The following is a 22,847-nucleotide window of genomic DNA, read 5'->3' on the forward strand; positions in this document are numbered from 1 at the left end:
GAGCACTTGCGTGCGCGATGTCCGAAGGCGCTATGGTACCAGCAGTGACCATTTCCTGTAGAGGGTGAATGTGGTCCAGAATGCGAGCGTGGACACGACAACGCACGGCGAAACTGGTAGGGTCGAGACAAAAACTGGTGTATCTACAGAAGAACTACTAGGAGAGAACGGTTGAATTTCCAGTATCTTATCTGCTATGCTGGCAAGTCCAGAGAGGGGAACACCTTCGGAACTGCAAGCGAGAATTGATTGTACGTGAGTCGGTAAACGTTTCAGAAAAAGCTGATTGAACGAAGCTTCATCAATTTTGCGGTCCCCTGTGATGCTCTAAAGTCGTCGCAATTGTTGAGATGGGGTAGAGCCATCGAGAGATTCTCCGCTAAGTAGTTGTTCCAGTCGTTTATGTTCGGATAAACTACAGCGTTTAATGATGGCAGCACGTAATTGCGTATAAGGCTTGGTGGGGTCCGTTAATATGTCGCGTAAATCGACTGCGATTTCGGGAGTGAGTACTGCAAACACATGGTACTACATTGTATACTCTTGCGTGATTTCGCGAAGGGCAAACTGAGCTTGAACTTGTGTGAACCAGATACATGGGTCGTGGTGCCAGAATGGTGGAAAATGAACAGAGGCGGTGTTGGGTGTTGGTTTGATTAAAGATGAGGGAATATATTGTACTAGAGGAACTGACATGGTATAGGGGTCACGTCGGGCTCACCAATTGTTAGAGCTCTAATTGTGATGTAATTAAGTTGATTATCAGGAGGTAGCAAGCTCTAACAAATGTCTGTCTTACTAGAGTGTGATGAATACAATAGTTAGGTGCAGTTGATAAAAATAGACACAATGCGAAAAGTGGAATAGGTCAAAAAGTGACTAATCGTTTGGGGACACTTGTTGAGAGTTACTGAGTGAAGTTCCGGACGCGGGACGTGTCTTCTCTGCAGTATAGCTACTACACGTGTTAGTGTGATATTCCGGTTGTCAAGGCCTCACGAACATGCGCACGACGCACCTGCGCTTTCCAAGTGCACCATCGCATCAGGGGCGGTGATTCCATTTTAACCTCGGCAAACGGGTTACCCTGTCATCCTGTAACTCGGCTACGCCAAATCGCGGGTGCTACTTAATCGCAGGAATCAAGGTACAGTGCTGAACGTCGGGGGTGAACACACACAGACGACGTGAGCTGCGTCCAAAGGTGTGCCGGCTTCGCAATGAGCGCGGACTGACAGGCTGATTGACGTTGAAACCAACCAACCAATCAATCCACGGTGCTTCACGCAGGGCGCGACAGCGGACAGTTAGCTGTCGACACAGACCCGGAAGAAAGTAGGTCTTCTTTTTTATTTGCAGTACATCAGAAGGGGCAGTTCGGTTGAGTGCGGTTTTGCGGTAGACCGTCAACTGGGCCGTAACATACCTTAGCAAATACCGTGTGTACTTTTCGACAGAGTACTTCAGCTTCTATCCAAGTACGTTATTACGGTTCACTAATGCGAGAAGTCCTCAAGAAGAAGCACGGATGCTTGGGGATAAATAGCCGCACATCAAAGTCACAATCGATTTAGTAGTGTTGCCGTGACGGTTATTTTTGCTTAGCGTATGAGTACCACTGTTTTCATAACTCGATGGGTCGAGTATTCGCATTGGCCAATTTATAAAAAAACTCCGATAGTCAGTATCACTGCTGATACGGCAGCGCAACTTCGATAGCTACGCTTCAGCATGACGGTACGCTTCGACTGGTCTGTCTGCCCCAACTTTATGCAGCGTGATAACTGGGCTTATTTCGATACACCATCGGAGATGTTTGATGGAAGTATTGATTGAATTAAAACCGTTTCGTTTTTTTTGTTTGGACCAGCTTAAGTATGATTCAGTTTTTCTTTTTATTTAGTGTGATTCATCCCCGGGGGAAAGCAAATTGAGGTTTAGATACTTGAGACGAGTGCTTCAGACATTTGCTTTTCCCTGAAAAAGAGACATTGCAGATACCCTGTTGATCACGTGTCACAAATGGCATGTCTCTTCCTTTCAGTAACATGTGTCGGCCAATGCCAATGTGGTACGTCCGCGACGATGCATCTCTGTTTGTGGACGTGGATAAACAACATCCGTTTCTGCAAATCTCGCTGTCCACGGGAAGGTAAGTAAGTGTGAACGCTGTCTGTGTCACGTGACTGTTTTCGGGGAGCCCGATTGGTCGACTTGGGTCAAGAGGTTGGGGGGGTATTAAGCGCTGCAGTATCGGTTGGGATAGTGAAGTTTTACTGCTGAAAAGTCACCAAAATGTCGACATTAATCTAAAGGCTTCACTCTGGTTGTGACGTTTTCAAGGCAAGCTGGCTGCTGTGACATTTACGACAAACACTCAACAACTGTTGTGTTAAATTTTTTTCCCACCTTATTCATGCCCACCCTTAGCTTCACTCTGGTTGTGACGTTTTCAATGCAAGCTGGCTGCTGTGACATTCACGACAAACACTCAGCAACAGTTGGGTTAAATTTTTTCCCACCTTATTCATGCCCACCCTTGTTCTCTCCGACACAGCACCCCAGGCTTCAAAGTTATCGGGAAACAAGCCGACCACAGCGCATCTGATGAAACGCTTTATCTGCGCCTCAGTCTCGGTACCCGCTGCAAAGATACCTTTACCAGCAAGTAAGTATTTTGCGGGAGACTTACATATTTCAACTCTGTAGTATTCCCGAGTTCTTCCATTTTGTCTTATTCTAGGATTACTGTATACCGAAAATCAAGAGCAAATTTATGTAAATACGGAACACAAGTGCACCTGAGGTTAACGGAACGCACGTGGCAACTTTGACGGTCACAGGCCTTCAGGCATTGCATCTTGGGGCAAACCAAAGGTTCGCTTGGGATTATCCACAGTCACGCTCTTGTGTCTTGATCAGCGATCGCAAACCGATTGGTCTTCACTGGTTCACAGAGAGAGTCACCTGATGACAGGTCGAGTTCATCGCAGTATAGTTTGACCGGCATGCTTAGCTATCGAGGGTCGTTATGCGGAAACAGTATCAGAGTAGGTGCAACTAAGTAGCTTTCTTTCCGAGCCACATCGCTACCGACCGCTGAAACGGCTGCTATGTCTAACAAGTCGATCGAGGAGAAAAGCGATGTTTTCGCGGGGCGATCCAGAGAAACTCCATAATATCCTCACACTAGAGTGTGTGTTTCTTTTCTCTATCTTTTTTCTATCTGTCCTTTCCGATTATTTTTCAGTTACTGCCTTTGAAGGGAAGATCACTTTCCTGGAGGTTCACGACACACGCTCAGTCCGCTGCGAAAGTCACCGAGTTCATCTATAGTTTGACCGGCATGCTTAGCTACCGAGGGTCGTTATGCGGAAACAGTATCAGAGTAGGTGCAACTAAGTAGCTTTCTTTCCGAGCCACATCGCTACCGACCGCTGAAACGGCTGCTATGTCTAACAAGTCGATCGAGGAGAAAAGCGATGTTTTCGCGGGGCGATCCAGAGAAACTCCATAATATCCTCACATTGGAGTGTGTTTCTTTTCTCTATCTTTTTTCTATCTGTCCTTTCCGATTATTTTTCAGTTACTGCCTTTGAAGGGAAGATCACTTTCCTGGAGGTTCACGACACACGCTCAGTCCGCTGCGAAAGTCACTGGGGGGATCCACTCGAGGCCCATTTCACGAATTCTCGTAGCCACCAACACTCATTAATAAGTGACGGTTTTCACAGTTTGGAGCCTAAGTTCTTCCAACTGAGACAAGCTTCAACTCGGTTTGAAATTTCAACTGATACGTCACATATTCAACTGGAAGACCACCTCATCATGTTAGATTGTTAGGGACGTTTCAGAGAGTAGCAGTTGGAGATTTGTGGTACAAGTGAAGATCAACTATTCACCCATAGACTGTTTCTTGCTATGCTCCAAACCGGAAAGCACCAGCAGCACCTATGATAATCTATCGTTTCACACCAGAGCATATTCGCTTCGTTAGAAGGTTTCTTAGCGCCCCGTTCCATATCCACCTCGGTCTTATTGCCCCTCGCCTATGTGTCTCCTTCACCAGACCGCTGAAGGAGCGTCACGCGTATCTGGATTCGTTGCGACGCCACTTGGAACCTGAACTCGCCACTGTTGGACAGATGGGAATGCACGCAGATATGACTAATCTGACAATGATGGGTGGTGTGAGTTACTGCCTAATCTGTTGTCTATTTGTGTAGAATCAACTCGTTTGTTTTGGGTTATTTACTCCCATGCTAATCGCACAAATATCCGTTTTCCTATTTTAGAATATGACTTCCTCGACACTGGAAATGCGGGACCGTCGTGCTAAAAAGACTCGGCTGGGGAATATGTTCAAGAAAGGAAAGTCACGTGAACCCAGTCCGGATGTGGGCTCCACCGTCGGTAGTGGAGGTAAGCGCTCGGAGAATGTGTGAAATGATCCACAGGGTCATGAAAGCATATACTAGCCTTCTGTCTGTCACGAACCGTTATTGACTCGGTGGCTTCCACTAGTCGAGTCCGAATAAGGCCAGTCTTCAACCTGATGGCTTCCAGATCTTCAGAATGTCACTATTCAATTCCCGAGGTCTTGGCTCGGTCGCACTCGCTTCCACTGCCTCGCATCGCACGCACCCAGTCCAAGCCACAATGAACCGATCGCCGTATAGTGATTAGATTACACCGCCCGATTCGACAGGCATCTGTTTACCTCTAACACAGTCCCCACATCAATCTGATGAGTAGGCGCGCAGCCCGATATTTCCACGTATTTACGCTATGTACCTTGCATTACTGAGGTGGCCAATTTAGAAATAGAGGGGAATATCATAAAAGGGTGATTTTTCGTGTACTGAATCCAATGTAGATGGTTGTACATTTAAGGAAAGTGAGTCCACCCTCTACTGGAAACAAGTGCACTGGCCAATGCGTTCCAAAATCGGTCGCGTCAGCTAGCCAACAAGACGGCTCAATGCCCATAGTGTCCATGCCCGAAAAAAAGACTTCAATCACTCGATAAGCCAATCACCCCCAAACAGAATTTGTGACAGGAGAGAGGACTTGCTGAAGGGCTGGTTCTCTCGGGTTTCGCTTCCCAGACTAGGCGTAGCGGATCGGCACGCCACCTAGTCAAATCAGGGTGTAGTTAGTGCTAGCAGCTTCATACACCAGTTGGTTACCAACTACTGGTGAGCGAGATTGTTCGGCCCACCACCCCGGATGAAAGGCGAAGTCCACTCCACCAGTCTACTGGGTTGGGCTGGTGCCACGGTGAAGGATGCATACCCTGCGAGACATCCCCATTCTGAGGCAAACGAACTGGTGGCGCTCCAACTGAGCGATGCAGCTTGTGAGACTGCTACCGACGAGCTATCAGAACAACTCGTGATGATAACCGCATCTAAATCTACAGGCATTCCGTTTGAATTGTAGGTGATTGTTGCAGTCCAAACAGTATGAAATCATCCATATGCGTCTAGGGCGTAGCATGTTAAAGAAAAACGTGAGATCATTAGCTTGACGTTAAATGCACCTGGCCGATTTGTCCTCCTCATGTAGTTAATGTGTTACTCCTTCCCGTGAAATGGCTGATGAACAGAGGAGAATGTCGTGTGATTGAGGAGCCGGACATGAAGAACGTCGCCCCTCAGAAGTACCCGCTTTGGACTAACACCCTGAGAATTCAGCTAATTTTCAGGATCATAGAGAAATCAACCCGCAGCTCGGACCACGGACCGTATTTCGAAGTGAATCTCTGCCAAATTGCACCGCAGAAGAGGTTAGACAGGTAACCAAGACTCCCGTATTTCGAAGAGAATCTCTGCCAAATAGCACCGCAGAAGAGGTTAGACATATTAGCAGCTCGCCTGTTTGACAGGTAACCAAGACGAAGTAGCCAATGGCTGACTACCATAGTTCCAAGAAAAAGGATTTGGACATCACCTGCTGTACACCAGTTAGAGGGCATTTTGTTGCTTGATCCGAGTGGCAAATAGTATCTAGATCTCCCTTCTGAGATGGTCGTAACATGTACTGATAGCCAAGTTGCTCCGTCTTGGTTGTGAAATGATGACTACCTGGCTTCCGCTGGATTAAATTTCGACTCAAATCTGTTTTAAAGTTTGGTCCGTGGTTCGAACCAAGGATTGATCTGCCTAAGATCCTGGAAATCGATTCAATACTCAAAGTGCCAATCTAAATAGGGTACTTGTGATGGGTGATGTTCTTGAAGGCGCACCCACACTAGGGATGCCTCCCATGTCTCGCCTGTTCCCATGCCTCTTACACATACACCCATTATCCCCTATGTTCTCCAACAATTTCACAAGTTTGAGCAGAACATAGCAATAACGAAAAGAACTAACAGACCACTTGCAGTTAATGTGAAGTTCATGGTCTCACGTTTTTGTTCCATACCCCCCTCCCCCAGATCTATTTGACTGCTTTATTTCTATGTGAACTGCAGTAATAGGCTTTCGGATGTTCTGCAAGTACAACTACGATTCGAACGGAATACCTTTGGATGCGATTATCATTGCATTTCGGAAACGACGGCATCACAAACCTGATTGATTGGAGCTGAGCCATCTGCTGTTCGTTCTCCTCAGAAGGCCTGTTGCTAGCCGAATCCGTTTGCATTTCCTCCTGTTTTCTTGTAACATGCACCTTTCCGCTTGGACAGAACCTCATGCGTTGTACTTACTGCCAGCCTGGCTCAGAAAAGCATTCATCTGTGGCACGCGCAGGCGCTGTGACTAGGTAGGGGTAGGCCAGCACAAGAAACAACCCCCCTGGTGTGTTTTCTCAGCCTGAAAGCCAACTTATTCCACAACCCCCCGGTGTGTTTTCTCAGCCTGAAAGCCAACTTATTCCACGTTTTTCTTTTCAATTTAGGAGTCAGAAGCTCAGGCTACCCGCACAAAGCTGTTGCCACCGCTACAGGTCACCATCGTTTTTGTCTTTCAGACAGTGAGGGGACGCGAAAATTCTGTGACAAGTCTACTTATCGGGAAATTCTGCATGGTTGGGGCGGGTTACTGAATATATAGGGTCTGTGAAAATGTCAGGTGTCCGGAGCTCAAACCCAGGAACCGTCAAAGCCATACAATGCCGATCAATTCTGACAAATGCGAAACTGGAATATTTTGTGTGTGCTCATCCGAATAACTGTGCAAGATCAGGCGAAGACTTGGAGTGACTTAGATGTGAACACAGGCGTCGCCCCGTTAATTTTAGCTATTTTATCGCCCCCACTGAAAAAGGCCTCCGTCTAGTCGGGAAAACTTCGGATTCACTTTTTTCTCGAGAGGAAAACAATACTCGCAGTTTGTAAAGAGGAATTTGCTTTGTCTATGCAGTTCACCGCTCCACCGAGGGTTTCTTCGCGTCTTACCAGGCTACTCACCCTTCTTATAATTCTGTCACACAAAACTGTTGCCTAATCACGAGTCACATGTTTTCTGGGTTGTTCGCAAAACTCTGGATCAGGAAACAATTACACTAGATATATCGTTCGTCTGCAAGCGAGGTTGTAGGGATCTTTTCACATCGTCCATCAGTTTACACGCTGCGGTTGACCGAGAGACTTGCTTGGATTAGAGCAAGACTGACCGGAAGAGGATTCTTTATCGGTCTGCTTAGATGGTCAGTGAGATTCCTTCTGATTTCGATTCCACAGCATGGTTCTGGAGTATCATCCTAAAGTGTGAACTTGAAACGTGCATCGTCTGTTTTCTGTCTGCTACGGTAAGGGGCACCATATCGAGTCGCGGTTCTCAATGTAGCCATCCGTTTCAGTAGTGTGTAATCTGCTGTTACAATCCAGTGTGCTATCAGGCGAGCTTGTCGATATGCAGAGTCATTTCGGGGACGAATGGCCAGGCGATATAACCCATTGTCGTCCGATTCATCCGAAGGTGTTCGATTCTACACAATAAGTAAACGTAACGGAATAAATATGATTGGCGCCTATCGCAGGGTTTGAAGGAAAATGCCCCCCCCTCCCCAACTACTTCGGTGTCTGGTTACCACACCATACTGTTAACGCTTAAATTTGTTCGCTGTACTGCTTATTCCAATACAGTTTTGTGTGTGAAGACTAAACTCTGGCGTTGCTAAACTCTCTGTTGTTCCAGCTGGTGTGTCAGCCATCAGCGCCGGTGGCAGTGGTCTTGTTCAGACAGGAGGAAAACGTACAGCCCAGCCACAGGTCGGAATGATAGCTCAAGCAGGTGGCCAGGGCAGTGCCGGTTCGGGTAGCCTGGTCTCAGGAACAGCAGGAACGTTCTCTGGCAGCCTGACCGGTGGAAGTACGCAAGGATTTCAGCAATTTCAGCCATCTGCACTTCAACAAACTATGGTTCAGGAGACTGCGATGCCACTACACACGGCACAGATGCACACTCCGCAAATAATGGTGCCAAGCCAAGCAGGTGTTGGACCTGCCACCTTTGGTGTCCCGTCTCTTCTAGATGATCTGGACATGCTTGTAGTGAGTCCTGTTTAGATGGGTTGTTAGCTGCCTTACAACATGTTTAAAAGTCACATGGAGTCGGCATTCAATGATTCGTCTATCCGGTGCTCCGGACCGCTTACCACATTCTTATTGAGTCACCGTCATTTGGAACCTGTTTGTGTGTCTTTTGCTGTTCACTTCTTGTAAGACATATTCGTGATTTCAAGCGCTAGGTTATTCGTTTTATAATGCTTCGCGTTTGTGACCTTGAAAATGTCATGCGTGGCTACAGGATCGAATTAGAAAGCCATTACATCGGGGAGGTGTTAGAACTGCAATATCGTGTAGCTATAAAATACCGTGATTTCTCCATATCAGTAATTTTCAGCTGGAGGGACTTTTTCCCAAGGGGAGTTTATGTGGAAGCCACCTTTTTGCACTCTGCTTTCGAACCGTCTGACGGACGACCCTATCAACTCTATTTTCGTTCACTAGAAGCACACACAAGAAATGTCTCGGCGCTACCAGAAATTCGCCACTCAGAAATACTCGTTTGCGTGTCTTCGCTTTATTTGTCGCAGGATTGCACACTATGTGGGGGACTCGAAAATATTTTTTTCAAACCCCAGAGCATATGGGGTCGAAGATTCATTGAGCGAAGCGCTGGAAAGGCGTCAGCGCTTTCCTGTTCGCCATCTTGTCACCACCTCACATCAGATAGGTAAACCGACGACGCACATGGGTAAACATGGGTCACGTGATCTCACGCATCCAAACCTGTCTTGAAATTAAGTTAGGGTGGCCTGGCAGGTCTCCAGTGTAGCCCAACCTGATTCCGTTGCAGCCTGTCAGTCTGTCCGGCCGACAGAATTCATGTCCGTTCTAGCACAGGTTGTGCAGTCCGTGAGACTCAGGTCGCTCTCGTGAAGTTCGCCGTAACTAAGTGCTCACTGCCTATCACATTCTGCTGTTCTGTGCTCTTTATGGAATTGTTATGGGAGTAGTTGAGTCTCATTTTAACCATTGTTACACTGTGTGGATCTAAGTAGGGTGAGTCTCGTGGATTACAAGCGGTAGAAAGATTTCTTACTCAGTCTTTTTTACCCGTCGAAGTGGGAAGGAGCGCTGTCTGCTTTCAGCATGCATCGTGTCCTCTCAGGAAGGTCGCTTCTCCTAGACCCAGCCCTAAAAAAACCACTACCGATAGAATTTTCCATCGCCCTTATGAGTGATGTCACAAAAACAAGATTGCCACGAGACTGCTTCGAAGGTCGTTCTGAGTGAAACTTGAGACAGCTCTTTGTGCAGCATATTCAGTTGAAGAATATCCACAAACGACAGATTTCGAGTAACTCCCGCATAAACACGAAATCGATTTGCAAATGGCAACGTGCTTACACTTTGGTATCCAAGTGCCAAATAAGGTTTATGGATATTTGAGGACTAGGCTTGCTTGATGAGCCCCAAGGGAGACGCAACTGGTCGTGGGCTGTTCAGGGTTTCTATCGAACTCTTGAGTAATGTCATGCGAAAGGTGGAATTTATTTCTTATTGGGTTTGATTTCTATCCTGAATTACATTTGTGAATCACCAGTAAACTATTGGCTATGAACAGCTATTTCTACTTAGAACTGATGTAACTTTGTTTTCTAGGGCGAAGCAACTATTGTTGTATGGAAAGAGGCCACTAGCTCACATGTGTTCACCATACTACTTATGAGTAGCTTTCGCATTAATCAGAACATCTATTTCGGTGCAAAAAACCATTTTGGGGAAATGATATTCTCAACATATTGTGAGAATGGTTTCGTACAAAGTAGATTGAGAACCACCGTTTGGTACTGTTATATTTGCTGATTCGCCAATCTGTTGTATCTGACTGTTGCCCGTTCCAGTGCCTAGTATCGGAGAAAATACTCACAAGAGGGAACACAACAGCTATATTCCGAACAAACGAGTGCGAGAGCGAGAGTGTGTGCAAGTGCAAAAATATAGCGGTTTCGAGCTATTTATTGGAGGGGCACTGTCTGGATTTGGTCCAATGCTGACGCACGCGGTCTGGCTTTGGTACGAGGCTGTGACGCGCTGCATATTGAGGGGGCGTTGTCTACGCGCACTAATGATTGGGGGCGGGATGTCTCAGCGGATTTCCTGACCGGAAGGTCCGTGGTTCGAACCCGACTTCTGCATCTCGACTTTCCTTCTCTAGGCATGGACAACCTGGCAGTATCCAAGCCCTCATTCCTTCGGGTAGCATGGCATCTAGGCACCGAAAGGGTGCTACAACTGAACCATTGCATCCTATCTTGGACTGATGATATCTCCTTGTTTGCAAGTCAGTCGCCAAGCATGGCGCACAGACTATTAGTCACCTGACCATCAACCCATAAACGTACCCGATCTAGCAATATCTTTGTTATTATGAGAACCAGTGGTTGGACCACTTCAACGAATGGGGGATACGTAAACTGTATCACTGATTGCAACCAAATGAGTGAACACAAACTCTTTAGGAGTACACATTTACCGTACCACCGAAGAATGCTAGCTTCAGTAAAACAGCGTTTTAAAACGCAAACCAGAATCCTCTGCTGATAACTTGTTTCACATTTCACAGCCTCTCTCTCACTGGGAGAAAGTTCGATACAAATATCTCCTTTATACTGTTTTGTTCTAAAAATCACCAAAGATTCTAGCATAGGTCTTTGGTTTCGTCCACCCTATCGCACCAATCTGTTGTTGTTGGCCTAATCTCCCTTCAGCCTGATGCTAGTGGTCACATGAGCCCCATCGCCAATCTGATTGACGAGTTTTGCTTCACTGTCTTGGTTCTGCCTGGTCAAGATCCTGGGCTGGTTCATATTGGTTGGGTGACCAACTACTTCAAACTGGCCAAACCTCCAGGACCGGACAGCTCCAGCTTGTCCTTGTTGCACAACAGTCAACAAGGCGGCGGTTTCGACACCGTGACCGGACAGCCGTTCGCGCAGCCTGGTGTGGTGAGCAATCAGATGCTCGGAGTAAGCTACGTAGAACTGTTCAATGTGAGACAAGCTGCTGTGTGTCTGCTCGAATCAGATTTGACGCTAAAAGTAAGTTGCACCATTCTTTTTCTTTTTAAATCCAGCTTCGTCGGTCTTGATTTATCGGTCATTTCAACGGCCTAATCTTTCTAACGGTAGCTGGAATGTTCAACTTTTGCTGAACCGCGTGTGGTACGCAGATTGAGTCGGCAACCGTTCAGTAGATTACGCGATGTGATCTCGAGATAGCTGAACTTCTGGGAAGTGAAACTGCTAATGGGAACTTCCATGGTTCGACCCCGACCCTGGCTTTCCATTGTCCATGTCTAGTCCGTGGCAGTCTGACAATATTTCAACTATCATGTTTCTCCCAAGTTGAACGACGATCATTCACCAAAATGGCATTACAACTGAAAGCGTTTTATCATTCCAAGGTGACAATCAGGACAGAAAACTCCTTTGAGAACGCGGGTTTTACGATTAGACGAATGCGGTATGGACGTTCAAAGACTGACAACCTTTTGAATGAATGCAACTCCAAGAGATTTGAATTTGATGTCGAACGGATGGGACTTATCATATCTCATCCGTTTTGACCCGATGACCCGATGCTTCGGATTGGGTCTGGGACATGTTGACGTCTGGGGACGAGCAACGTGACTCCTGGAGTCAGGCGTTACAGTCCTGCGGTTGAATACGGCCTGACGCATTCAAAGGTTTTGTCCTCTATGATAGGCTGAATAAAACTCGCGCGTAACTTGTCTGGATGCATAGCTTTTCCTATTTGCCTGCCCATTCTGTGTCTTTCTCGATTTAACTAGCTGTCCTGAATTTCGTATGGTCTTCATTTTTTCACTCCGCAATAGTCTGCCGTAGCTGAACGTGCCTCGTTCATGGTGAATTTGGGCCAGTTGTTGAGCCAAATGGCAACACCGGAAGATTTGGGCAAACGTATGAGTCAGGGATTGTCACTCACCTGCTGGGTAGATGTGGCTACCGGCACACTCGGTTTCGATCTAAACGGTCGTGACACGGGAATTCGTTTTCAGGTGAGTCGAGCTGGTGACGCAGTTCAGGTGAATAGTCGTATTTGGCCGGTTTAACTGAGACATATTCATTCATCCATTCAGGTCGAACCCTCCACACGGTTGTTCGGAGCTGTCTTCTATCGACCCACAGTACGTGAGGCGATCCACTTTGAATTCACTCGACGGAATCGATACACGCTTCCAGTGACAGCCAGTATGTTGCGACCACCAAGACAGGCGTCCAGTCTGCCGCCGCATCGTCTGAAGGTCCAAGCTTTACAAGTAAGCCTGTTTTAGTTCATAACTCCCTTCGGATACTGGCTCACAGCAGTGAATAGACCTGTTTGACAAACCTATTTTGCGATTGTTCAGTCCTTTTTACGTTAAAACGGTGAACCATTTCGGCTAGCTATGAATCCAAGACAGCTTCAAAGGAACTCAACGTTGACTTGGGTCACTCAAATCCCAAAGTAAGAGCTCGCACGTAGCCGCCCCCGCGCTGACAGATCTCCTGACTTGCAGGCGGATTAAATGCGACAGAATCCCAACAGTCGAAACAGTGAATTTGCTTTGAGTTTGGGTCAGAATCACCTAAATCTACGTTGACTCCAACAGGAGTTACAATGGAATCACTGAAAGAAGAACAACGTGTTCTTCTGATCACACTGAGGCAGCACGTCGCTCTGCTGGTGACGCGTATCCACTGTGTGCGTCACTTGTGGCGTCAAAAAGGCATCTCACTGGATCTTAAGGGTCGTGTGTACCACGTTACAGTCAGGGCCATGTTGTTATATGGGTGCGAGACATGGCCTCTGCGGATAGATGATGTGAGGCGTCTTCAGGTTTTCGATCACAGATGCCTCAGAAGCGTGGCTGGTCTTGGATGGCGTCAGCGTGTTAGTAACGAGGTGATTAGAAAACGGGTGTTTGATCGTGCTGCAGGCACTTCAATCCGGGAAAACATCCAGCATCATCGACTACGATGGCTCGGTCATGTGCTGCGCATACCGAAACACCGTCTACCGAGACGAGTGTTGCTCTCCGTGCCTCCTTCAGGATGGCGTAAGCCGCGAGGTGGACAGCACATGACTTGGCAGAAATGCGTGAAAGAGATCACGAAGAGTTTGGGTGTTGTTGGTGTTGTACGTCTTCCAGGATGGGGTCCCCGTGACATCGTCTGTGCTTGGCTGGAGACATTGGAAGAAATGGCGGCTAATCGATGTCAGTGGCGTTCGTGCTGTCAGTTTTTTCAAGATTGTCTGACGAGGGGTTGGAGGTGTAGGTATCTCAGAATGCTTGACATAGGCCAGCACTAGGTTCCTTCCCTCACCCACTCTTTTCCTCTTCTTTTCACTCTTTGGCTTTTAATAAATTACCTTCTGGTTATGCAGCAGTGAAGCATCAGTGCCAACACTGATGTTGTTGTCTTTGATGATGATGATGATGTGTGCGCTGGAATTTGAACCAAGAAGCATCTGTTTGATTGAAACAGAGACTTGACATTCGGTTGTAGGGTGTGATAGCTACCGTTGCCAAGTGCATGTCGTTAGATTGAATTTGATATGTTTCGGAGTAACATTGGATTAATTGGATTTCAATTTGTGACCTTTGGTACAGAATGCCTAAGATTTCATGTCTCTGCATATTCTGTCGCGCATTGTCACCCACAGCGTTTGCATTGGGCCCGTGTACCGCCAAGGACGGTCAAGATGTATAGCATGAAAATAAGCGATCAGCGTGGTTGGAGCACCATCTTGGAAGACCCGGTTTCCGAGCTGGCTGTACAGCTCCCGGAATCTGGGAGATGTGTGACCGCTTTGGAGTTGGACGAGATGCCCCCTTTGCTCAAGTAAGTCTCCTCCCTCCAGCTTTGGTAGTTTGACCTCCGGCTACGTTTGGTAACCTATTTTGCCAATACACTACTCACTGTAGTTCACAAGGCGTCAGAAAAACACGTAAGTAATGACACGGGTGTGTTGTCTACACGCAGCCAAACTGGTTCGCTTTCGTGGCGGATAGGGCAACAACCGAGTCCACGCCCAGTCAACTCACAACTCGCACGCGAGCCAACTAACCGGACACGCATCCAATCAGCCACTCAAGTCACACGCCAGATCGATAGTGGATCGACGAACGGACACGCACACACACGCGCGCAAACTTTCTGACACACCGAAGCAGCTACTGCACTACTTTACGCAAATCACACGTGACTCAACCAAATTCCGTTATCATTTGAGAAACTTTACACCCCTATTGTAAGTGGACAGGTGACGGGCGTTCGGTGGAGATGTGTGTGTGTTATATCTGCTGATTCGCCAATCTGTTATATCTGACTGTTGACCCGATCCAGTACCCAGTGCCGGAAAAAGGATTCACAGAAGGGAACACAACAGCTAGTGAAATACACTCATTCGCGAACTAATTTGGTTTTTTGAGAGACTCACCTGGAACCCAGCTGAATCTCTCGTTTAGGATGTCGCCAGGCCACTGAATGTGCTGCACTTGGCCGCCTCATGTTTCAATCGCTACGATATTCGTGATATTGCGACATATGTAAATTCGTAATGCACTACTCATAAGGTTACTGACGTCGAATTTTCGGCAAACTTGTGAGTAGTGCATTACGAAAACTCAACAGCTATATTCCGAACAAACGAATGCGAGAGCGTGAGTGCGTGCGAGTGCGAAAATACAAGCTGTTTATTGGAGGGACACTTTCTTAACTTGGTCCAATGTTGACGCAAATTATCTGGTTTTGATACAAGGCTGTGACACGCTGCATATTGCCGGGGCGTTGTCTGTCTGGTCAACATCTAGCGGAGTTAAGGGTCTCAGTAGATTTCGGGCATTCAGTGGTTGATTTCAGGAATCTGACCTTCCTAATAGTGTGTACCAATAGCCCCCCCCTATATCACCTATTTATGTGCCAATTTCTATTTGACCTACAGTGTTTAGTTATTCACGCCACTCATGCTTCCCCACGTGATGAGTAGCCCACACACTGCGGTCACACGTGGTTGAGATAAGTCCATTTTACTGATCGCGATTTTCATGCTGTGGCTTCCCTAGGTTCCATTCACACACGCTGGAACTCTACCGAGCTCTGTGTTGTCATGCTAACCATAACGTTGCTCAAAGTCTGACGCAACATGTGGACGCTCATCAACTTCTGCATGTGTTCACGGCTGCCGGTAAGTTAAAAACCAATAATGCACACGCTGGTGTTTTGACTCTCTTCTGCTCGAATCACCCTGACCTCGGCCAATTCTGTGCACACTACAGATATACCTGGACCTCTACGATCCGGCTTTGTCGAGCTTATGCTCACAATGCATGTGTCCAGTCATGTGAAATTGAAACAAGTTACCGGGAAAGAATTCATCGTGCCGCTCGTACGTCCAGATATGAGCAAACCGGAACTGTTGAGCATGGGTAGCCCGGAAGAGCTGACACGAGAGGAAGACGCCGAGGAAGGACCGGAAAGCTTCGATTTCGATCGCATCCCAGCTGTCAGTGAACATCTGAGTATCCGACCGCGGCTGAAGACCGATCCACATTTGCTCATGTAAGTGTCACTTACCACATCCGGTCTAATTCGACCTAGTACAAATAAGCATGATCGATAACGCCGAACACAGACAGTCCCTGTCAGTCCCGTCCATCTTCTTTTATCCACTTCAGTCCCGGAGCCGACGGTACAGGCAGTGTTCCGGTACCAGCACAACTGGAGAAGAGCAAAGAAGATGCAGCTCTGTCCGCGGCGATGAGTGTTGCCGGACCAGGCGGCCTACTCAAACTGGCGGACTGTCCAGACTTCCCAATCACCCAGCTAAAAGAACTCTGTCTGAGTTGTCTGGTGGAAAGTGTGAACCGTGGTGGAGGGATTCGTGATCCAGCCGGAGGGAACTTCGAACATTTGCTGCTGTGAGTTTCCTTCCTTCCTTTCTTCTTGCTAAACCACATAGCCTTTCACGCTTGGGTTGACACGGCGTCGCTTATTTGAACTGTCCATCGATTGTTCTGATTGACTGTCCCACTGTCTGGCCTCAGTGAACCTAGAATAGAACGCACTTACTCATGAGTAGTAAGAAAGCATCGCTGTTTTTTTAATCGAACAGCTCCAGTACCCGGCTATTTGGCTTAGCGTCCATACAGCTTGAGATTTTCACCAGGCATACTTCACGCATTTTCAACTAGGTGTGTCAGTTTATTCATAGAACATAAACCACCGGGAACCACTGGCTCCAAATCCATAACTTACCAGCTGTGAGCAAAACGCATGAGCAACGGCGAGTACTGTCTCCAAAACTCTTGCGGGCCTCCCTCTAAACGATAGCTTGTTTGAGGTAGCGTAAAACAGGTTACCATATCAAGTGATGAAACGCCGGTAATTCATTGTTGTTCAGCTCATTATCTATTATCATTATTGTCCATTCACAGTCCACTTCTCCGTACCATCAACTGTTTGTTGGTGATGGGCACTTTGGACGCCACAGATGTGAAGATACTTCTGGCCATTCTGGACCCGAAAACCTTCGAGAATCCTAGGCATATGAGCAGTGAGTTGAATTCCTGTTCGCTCGTCTTGTTTGCCGAATAATTTTCACCTGTCCACTCAGAGTATACCCAATCAGAACTTTCTATATCCATATGTTGATTATGGGACGTGCCGAACCGAAGCCAAACTGAAATGATTCTCGTATGCTGGGGAGAACAGTCACCCTTACTTTTAGGTATGAATAGTCCAGATCGAACTAATGGCTCAAGATTGGAGTATGCTTGTTGAGTGCCCCAGTCACGTGATGCCAGGAAAACTATGCATTTTTGCATCTCTGCCCCTTGATCGGCCTTTGAGGTGTGCGTGTTGCGTGTGAGCACGGTCTAGTGCTTGTGTTTGATGCTAGTTACGCATGAAAAGAGGCAACGATTTGCTTGTCCACTATTCGTAGTGAAGACCAAAAAGCCATCAGATAGGACCTCGTCTACTTGGTGTGTGGCCGACGAGGGAAGTGACCTCTATCACCTCTCATCATAATTGGCCAATACACACTCGGAAGTGTGTGGGTGGGTAAAATGCATGCGCTAGAAAAGTCGGAACCACTCGGCTTTGGGCGAGTACCATATCGATCCGTCCACATCAGCGGGGGATCGCAGCGGTGAACGAGTCCCAACACGAACTGGGACCAAAACGGTGAGAAGACAAGCTGCGCTACTCACGCTTTTTGTGCTGCCATTTCGTGCGCTTTGCTGGCACTCCGCTACCTAAGCATTCAAGGCACGACAAGTGCGAGCCGTCAGGTTCTCAACCGCCTACAGGTCGGCGCTTCACCACGGTGGCCGAGACTCGGCCCTATTGGTTTGCGTAGTTAGTCGGAGTGAACACACATAGGAAAGCCTGTCCGTGCGACCAATCGCAAGGCAGCAAGAAGCTTATTGGTCAAGGATCACTAACCACGCGTGACATTAGCTTGGCTAACTGGGGCACTGTCACTCACGTGGCGAAGACAGTCGGTGTGGCTCAGTGTGAGGCGAGCAGGCCGATGTGTCAATCAATAGGTCTGTTAGCCAAACCTGAATCACTCATCCGGAGTTCTCCCTAGTATGTGACATGCCAATGCTGCCACCATTTAAGATTGCTGTCTCTGACAATTGACGCTGTCGCAAACGAACCAGCCGACCACTTACTTCTTTCTTTATAGCTGCAATTGGCGAGAGTTTGCTGGAATTCCCACTACCGGAGAGTGTTCAGCTGGAAGTCTGCCGATTACTACACACCCTTTGTGACCTTCAGCTACGTCACCGTGTCGAACAGGTCGTGAAATTCGCCAGCACATTTGTTAAGGAGCTCCAGTCGGTGAGTAGTTTGTTACTTCTCACTGTGTACAGTAACAGTCGAACTTATCTTCTGGTTTATTGCCGACCCTTATCGCGTGGGGTTAGCTTGAAGGAAAGGCAAGCAGAATTATTCACGTCTTTGTCGGCCTTGTACTTTTTCCCACCACAGGATCAATATTCGCGCTACATGGCTATCAAGCTGTCCAACTTGCCATCATCTGTGGCTGCCAGGCGAACCAGAGAATTTCGCTGTCCGGCAGCCGTACAGATGTCATGCCTCCTTCGAATGCCCGGTCCCGGTGGACCAACCGGTCGGTTGGAAGAAGGTCCAGAAACAACTAGCGAAGAGCCGACAAACACGGAGCCCACGGAACCGAACCCCATGGAGGAACCTGGTGATGAAAACAAGGAGGGAGAAGAGTCCGAAGGCGAGGACACCAATCGTTGTGCAGAAGAGGTTAAAGTAAGCTCACGCATCCCTTGATTCTATCCGAAACACATATAGATGCCCAGTGTTCCGGTTTTTGATGAATTGACGGGTTTTCAACTTGACTTCTGTTATCGGCTGTTGGTCTATGCTTTCGGTCCTGTAAAATTAGCATCACCGAACGATCAGTCACCCAACACAGTCTCCAAAGCTTAGGTCATCCCAGTTTGCCTCCAAGTTTTAAGGTCGATTTGTTCCAGTTTGATTACTCAACTCTGGTCAGCCGGTGGACCTACCCAAACCGTCTTGCTGCTCACGTTCTGCTTTTTTGTGTACATGATGATTGTTCATGCAGCGCATTGATGTCTGGATCATGTGAAGTTTACTCACTCCCATTTTATCGTGTTTCCGGTCCAAATGTCCTGCGTTCCCATCCTCAGTTAGATTTTGGTGTTTGCTGTTTATTAGGAGAACCAGCCCTGAACGTAACGGGACTTCATAACAGCCAATGGAATAACCGTTTTTCTTTGAGACACATTTCATTGGTTGCTCTTTACTCGCCCTTGACAGGTGAGTTTTATTCTTAGTATCACTTTTTTGGCCCGCTTATACGCAACGGCGATCAATAGAGCAGCTGGCTTGCACGTTCGTTGGCTTTTCTGGTTTGATCAAGCGCACCAGGCTATCAATCGGCTATCCAGACCGGGGTTCACGGTAATAAGAAGGCATTAAGGAGACTGGTCCACAACAATTTGGCGACGGAGATGGGATGGTCTGTGATCCACAACACTGCTTTTCTAATGCAAGTCATTTCGTTAGAAGTGTTTGTCCCTTTTTAGAGTTTATGATTCTCTTGTTAATTGTGGACTTTTTGGAAACACGTCCACCTTTAGCTCAGCAACCTGTAATGCGTGTGTGGCTATCAGTTTCACCATCTCCTCAATAAAACATCATTCCACGTTACTTTGTCCTGAAGGAACTTCTAAGAAGATTCCACAAACACCTCACAGACAAACTCGGCGTCCTTCGGCCAGGCAGTGAAGGAGCTGATGCCGGTGAACACGGTGGATCGGAATCGATGATCGACAGTGGCTATGGCGATAATAGTCGGGTGTTCCCGGTGACACATGCACCGGACAACTTGAGTTTAGTCTCTTTTGGTCAGGTGTATCCCCCAGACGACCTACAGACGGCTCTGTCCCGCCTCCCCCTAGTCCCTCCTGACATGGGTAATCCGGAAGAAGGTTCTGGGGTTCCTCCGTGGATTTTACAAGCGGCCTGGAATCTTATTATGAAGAAACGTGGTTACTCACCAACCGAAGATGAACAGAAAGAGCTCGATCGGCTGTATGAAGCACAAAAGTCTGAAGCGGCGGGAAAAAGTACGTGTGCTTTTGCTCTCTTTAGTCTGATGAATGAAATAATCTTTCTGTTTCATACCGAATATATTTCCATCTCTAGCGTAAGTTTACTTCATCTCTTTATTGATCGGTTATTATCAAGCCATTACTTTCTTCCCAGTTTGTATGCTAATGTAAACCAACTTCCTCAAAGTTCTGGCGACTGGGTTCCACGGTGCGGTGCTATTTAGCTTGAGCTTTAAGGCCAGTCAATAACTTACCGATGTATACCAACGAATGAGTGGTGTGCGTCGCACATTCGGAGCACACACGCACACGGAATGTCGTGACACGCTGAAATGCACTTAAACCGCTGTTCTTAATCAACCAATCAGATCTGAAAGGGCTGTCAACCAATGAACATCAAACTTGGATCAGCGGTTTCGGCACCGGAAAATGGGTTGAGATCAGTTACTAGACAGTCTCCCAGACTAGTTCTGGTAGTCACTAGGTCTAATAAATTAGAGCAGTATCACAGGTTCAAACTCAACTTGGGTTGATCACTATGGGCTCGAGTATGGCGCTCACTGGAATTCTTCACTCGTGCCTGGATTTCCAGCTTCTGCCCTGCGGTACGGAGATAAGCTATGCTATTAACAGTGAACCAAAGTTAATGCATCCCGAATCGTTCGACCACACGACGATGATTGCTTCACTGGACCGTTCGAATCTCAGTCATTTTCCCGGATTGCTCAGCTCTGATCACAGCGCTTTCGTGTACCAAAAATGCCCCTGAAAGAGGATCGTCAATGGGCTGGAACATGCTGGCAGATCCGAATAACTCACTGTGTTTCCACATTAGGTGTTGAGTTGTCCGTGAGGAACTTAGGATACATATAGAGTGGAAGATCCCGGGTATAAAGAAAACCAGGTGTTGGATGCAAAAATCCAAAGTACTAATTACGAACAACATACATATAAAGGTGGCTAGCGTGGCACGTTGTCGATGTCAGCATACCATAGAAAGTGAATGGAATGGGAACCGATAGTCACAGTCACCGAAGAGACCAAACCGATGGCTCAGAGTGTTCATGTGAGGTAGGACTTATCAAAACAACACGTCAAAAGGACAACCGTGCCATGACATACACTTGAACGCGTACGCAAATATCCCAGTGTTGAACAGAAAGATAAACGATGGCGTGGGTGTGTAAAGGTCGGCAGTGAACAATCCGATCTGGCATATGAGATAAGTCATATGGAAATATGCGAACGAAGCGGCTAAACGCATGAAAAAAGCACCGGGCTATCGCAATGGAACATTTCCCATAAAAATAGAGTTCTTTCTCTAGAAGCACAATTTAATCATGCATGCATAAAAGTGTACACGTTTTACACTCCAAGCCGTAACATCATCATCATCGTCATCATCATCATCATCATCATCATCATCATCTTATCCCATCTTCTCGCAGATACCTTCACTGATCTCATCACTAGAACCATCGTGAAGTGGGCCCGTAGCAAGTACATTGAAAACTTGGAGTTGATCAGAGAGATGTTCTCAGTCCTCTATCGCCAGTATAACGCGATTGAAGAGGTACGTGATGACGCGATGAACGGTTATTGTCTTTCGCTGTTTCGTTTAAACCATTTCATTTCCAACCATTTTCATCCGATTTTTTTTAGTTGCGGGGTGCCCTGGCGAAAACGTATGTCATATCTTCACTGTCACAAGACGAAGTGTCGCGACTTCTACGTTCGCTCGGTCGAGTTCGCTGCCTTTTGGGAGTGCAGCTGGGTTCAAATGAAGAGATGTTGCTCAAAAACTGTCTCTGGTATGTCTTCACTGTGTTTCATATGTTCGAAACATGAAAAAGAAACCGATGATCAATCTTAACATGTGGACAATCACTGTGGGGCAAGACCTCCCTGCCTTCTGATAAATGACAGAACTTATCGTTCAAATTTTTGTATTTTATGTGTTACGACGGGATGGTGATCCTAAGTTCGGCGTTACTAGGCTAGTGTCTCAAAACCGAAGTTCAGAAGGTGAGTATATTTGTACCGAAAAGCCGAGAAGTATTGGAAACTGTTTCCTTGTTTGGTGGTCCTCAAAATCGCAACTTATATCTTCAACCTTTGTTGTACTGTGCATCCGTTATCGCCCAGTTGCGTGATGCCTCGGTTTATCTGGATGCTTCTTGGGCAAAAGCCTGTTTTTTGTACGTCCTGCTGTTGCTACTGATATTTTACTTAGTAGTGGGAAGTGAGCGAACTTTTTACCAACGGCCTCTGTGGAGAGCGACAAAATCGCTGTCTCACCACAACCTATCCGGTGGACCACTGAGAGGTAGCGCTAATGAATGGAAATCGTGGAAGTATCTAGGAGAGGAGTTGACTCTTACTCCAACTGGTCAATCTGCCAACCCTACTGAACACGTGGCACTGGTGTAATGAATACTACTGATGTGCCATATGAGTAATGGTTAGTGGCCAAACATATGATGGAAGGTGAAGTTTATTGCGGAAATTGTGAAACCGCTTTGCATTATTCGTCTAACAGTCAGCGAATATCCAGGAAAGTTCCAGAAGAAGCGTAAGAATGTTCAAATTTTAAAGACTATGTGCGTATTAGATGTTTAATGACCTGTAGCTGCTTAGTTCGTGTTCGCTAACAAATGACTTTGCGGCGCAGTGCTTTCCTCCCTTCACTGGCGCACTTCG

At 47.1% G+C, this 22,847-nt stretch overlaps 1 protein-coding gene across 1 annotated transcript in view; it reads left to right on the forward strand.

Moving 5' to 3' along the window:
* Window positions 1-22,847, forward strand: part of T265_09254 (hypothetical protein) — a gene marked incomplete at both ends in the record, with an annotated part of 179,014 nt that overhangs the window by 62,902 nt on the left and 93,265 nt on the right. Inside the window, 17 exons of the mRNA XM_009175285.1 lie at window positions 2,045-2,152; window positions 2,558-2,668; window positions 4,010-4,190; window positions 4,296-4,422; window positions 8,145-8,500; window positions 11,227-11,556; window positions 12,354-12,536; window positions 12,618-12,797; window positions 14,186-14,364; window positions 15,588-15,709; window positions 15,801-16,083; window positions 16,200-16,442; window positions 16,959-17,077; window positions 18,218-18,816; window positions 19,757-20,162; window positions 21,596-21,720; window positions 21,810-21,958. Of these exons, the coding sequence (XP_009173549.1) occupies window positions 2,045-2,152; window positions 2,558-2,668; window positions 4,010-4,190; window positions 4,296-4,422; window positions 8,145-8,500; window positions 11,227-11,556; window positions 12,354-12,536; window positions 12,618-12,797; window positions 14,186-14,364; window positions 15,588-15,709; window positions 15,801-16,083; window positions 16,200-16,442; window positions 16,959-17,077; window positions 18,218-18,816; window positions 19,757-20,162; window positions 21,596-21,720; window positions 21,810-21,958 (3,801 nt within the window). The remainder of the gene's footprint in view (window positions 1-2,044; window positions 2,153-2,557; window positions 2,669-4,009; window positions 4,191-4,295; window positions 4,423-8,144; window positions 8,501-11,226; window positions 11,557-12,353; window positions 12,537-12,617; window positions 12,798-14,185; window positions 14,365-15,587; window positions 15,710-15,800; window positions 16,084-16,199; window positions 16,443-16,958; window positions 17,078-18,217; window positions 18,817-19,756; window positions 20,163-21,595; window positions 21,721-21,809; window positions 21,959-22,847) is intronic.

The sequence above is a fragment of the Opisthorchis viverrini genome (assembly GCF_000715545.1).
Source record: "Opisthorchis viverrini unplaced genomic scaffold opera_v5_270, whole genome shotgun sequence".
Taxonomy (NCBI): domain Eukaryota; kingdom Metazoa; phylum Platyhelminthes; class Trematoda; order Opisthorchiida; family Opisthorchiidae; genus Opisthorchis; species Opisthorchis viverrini.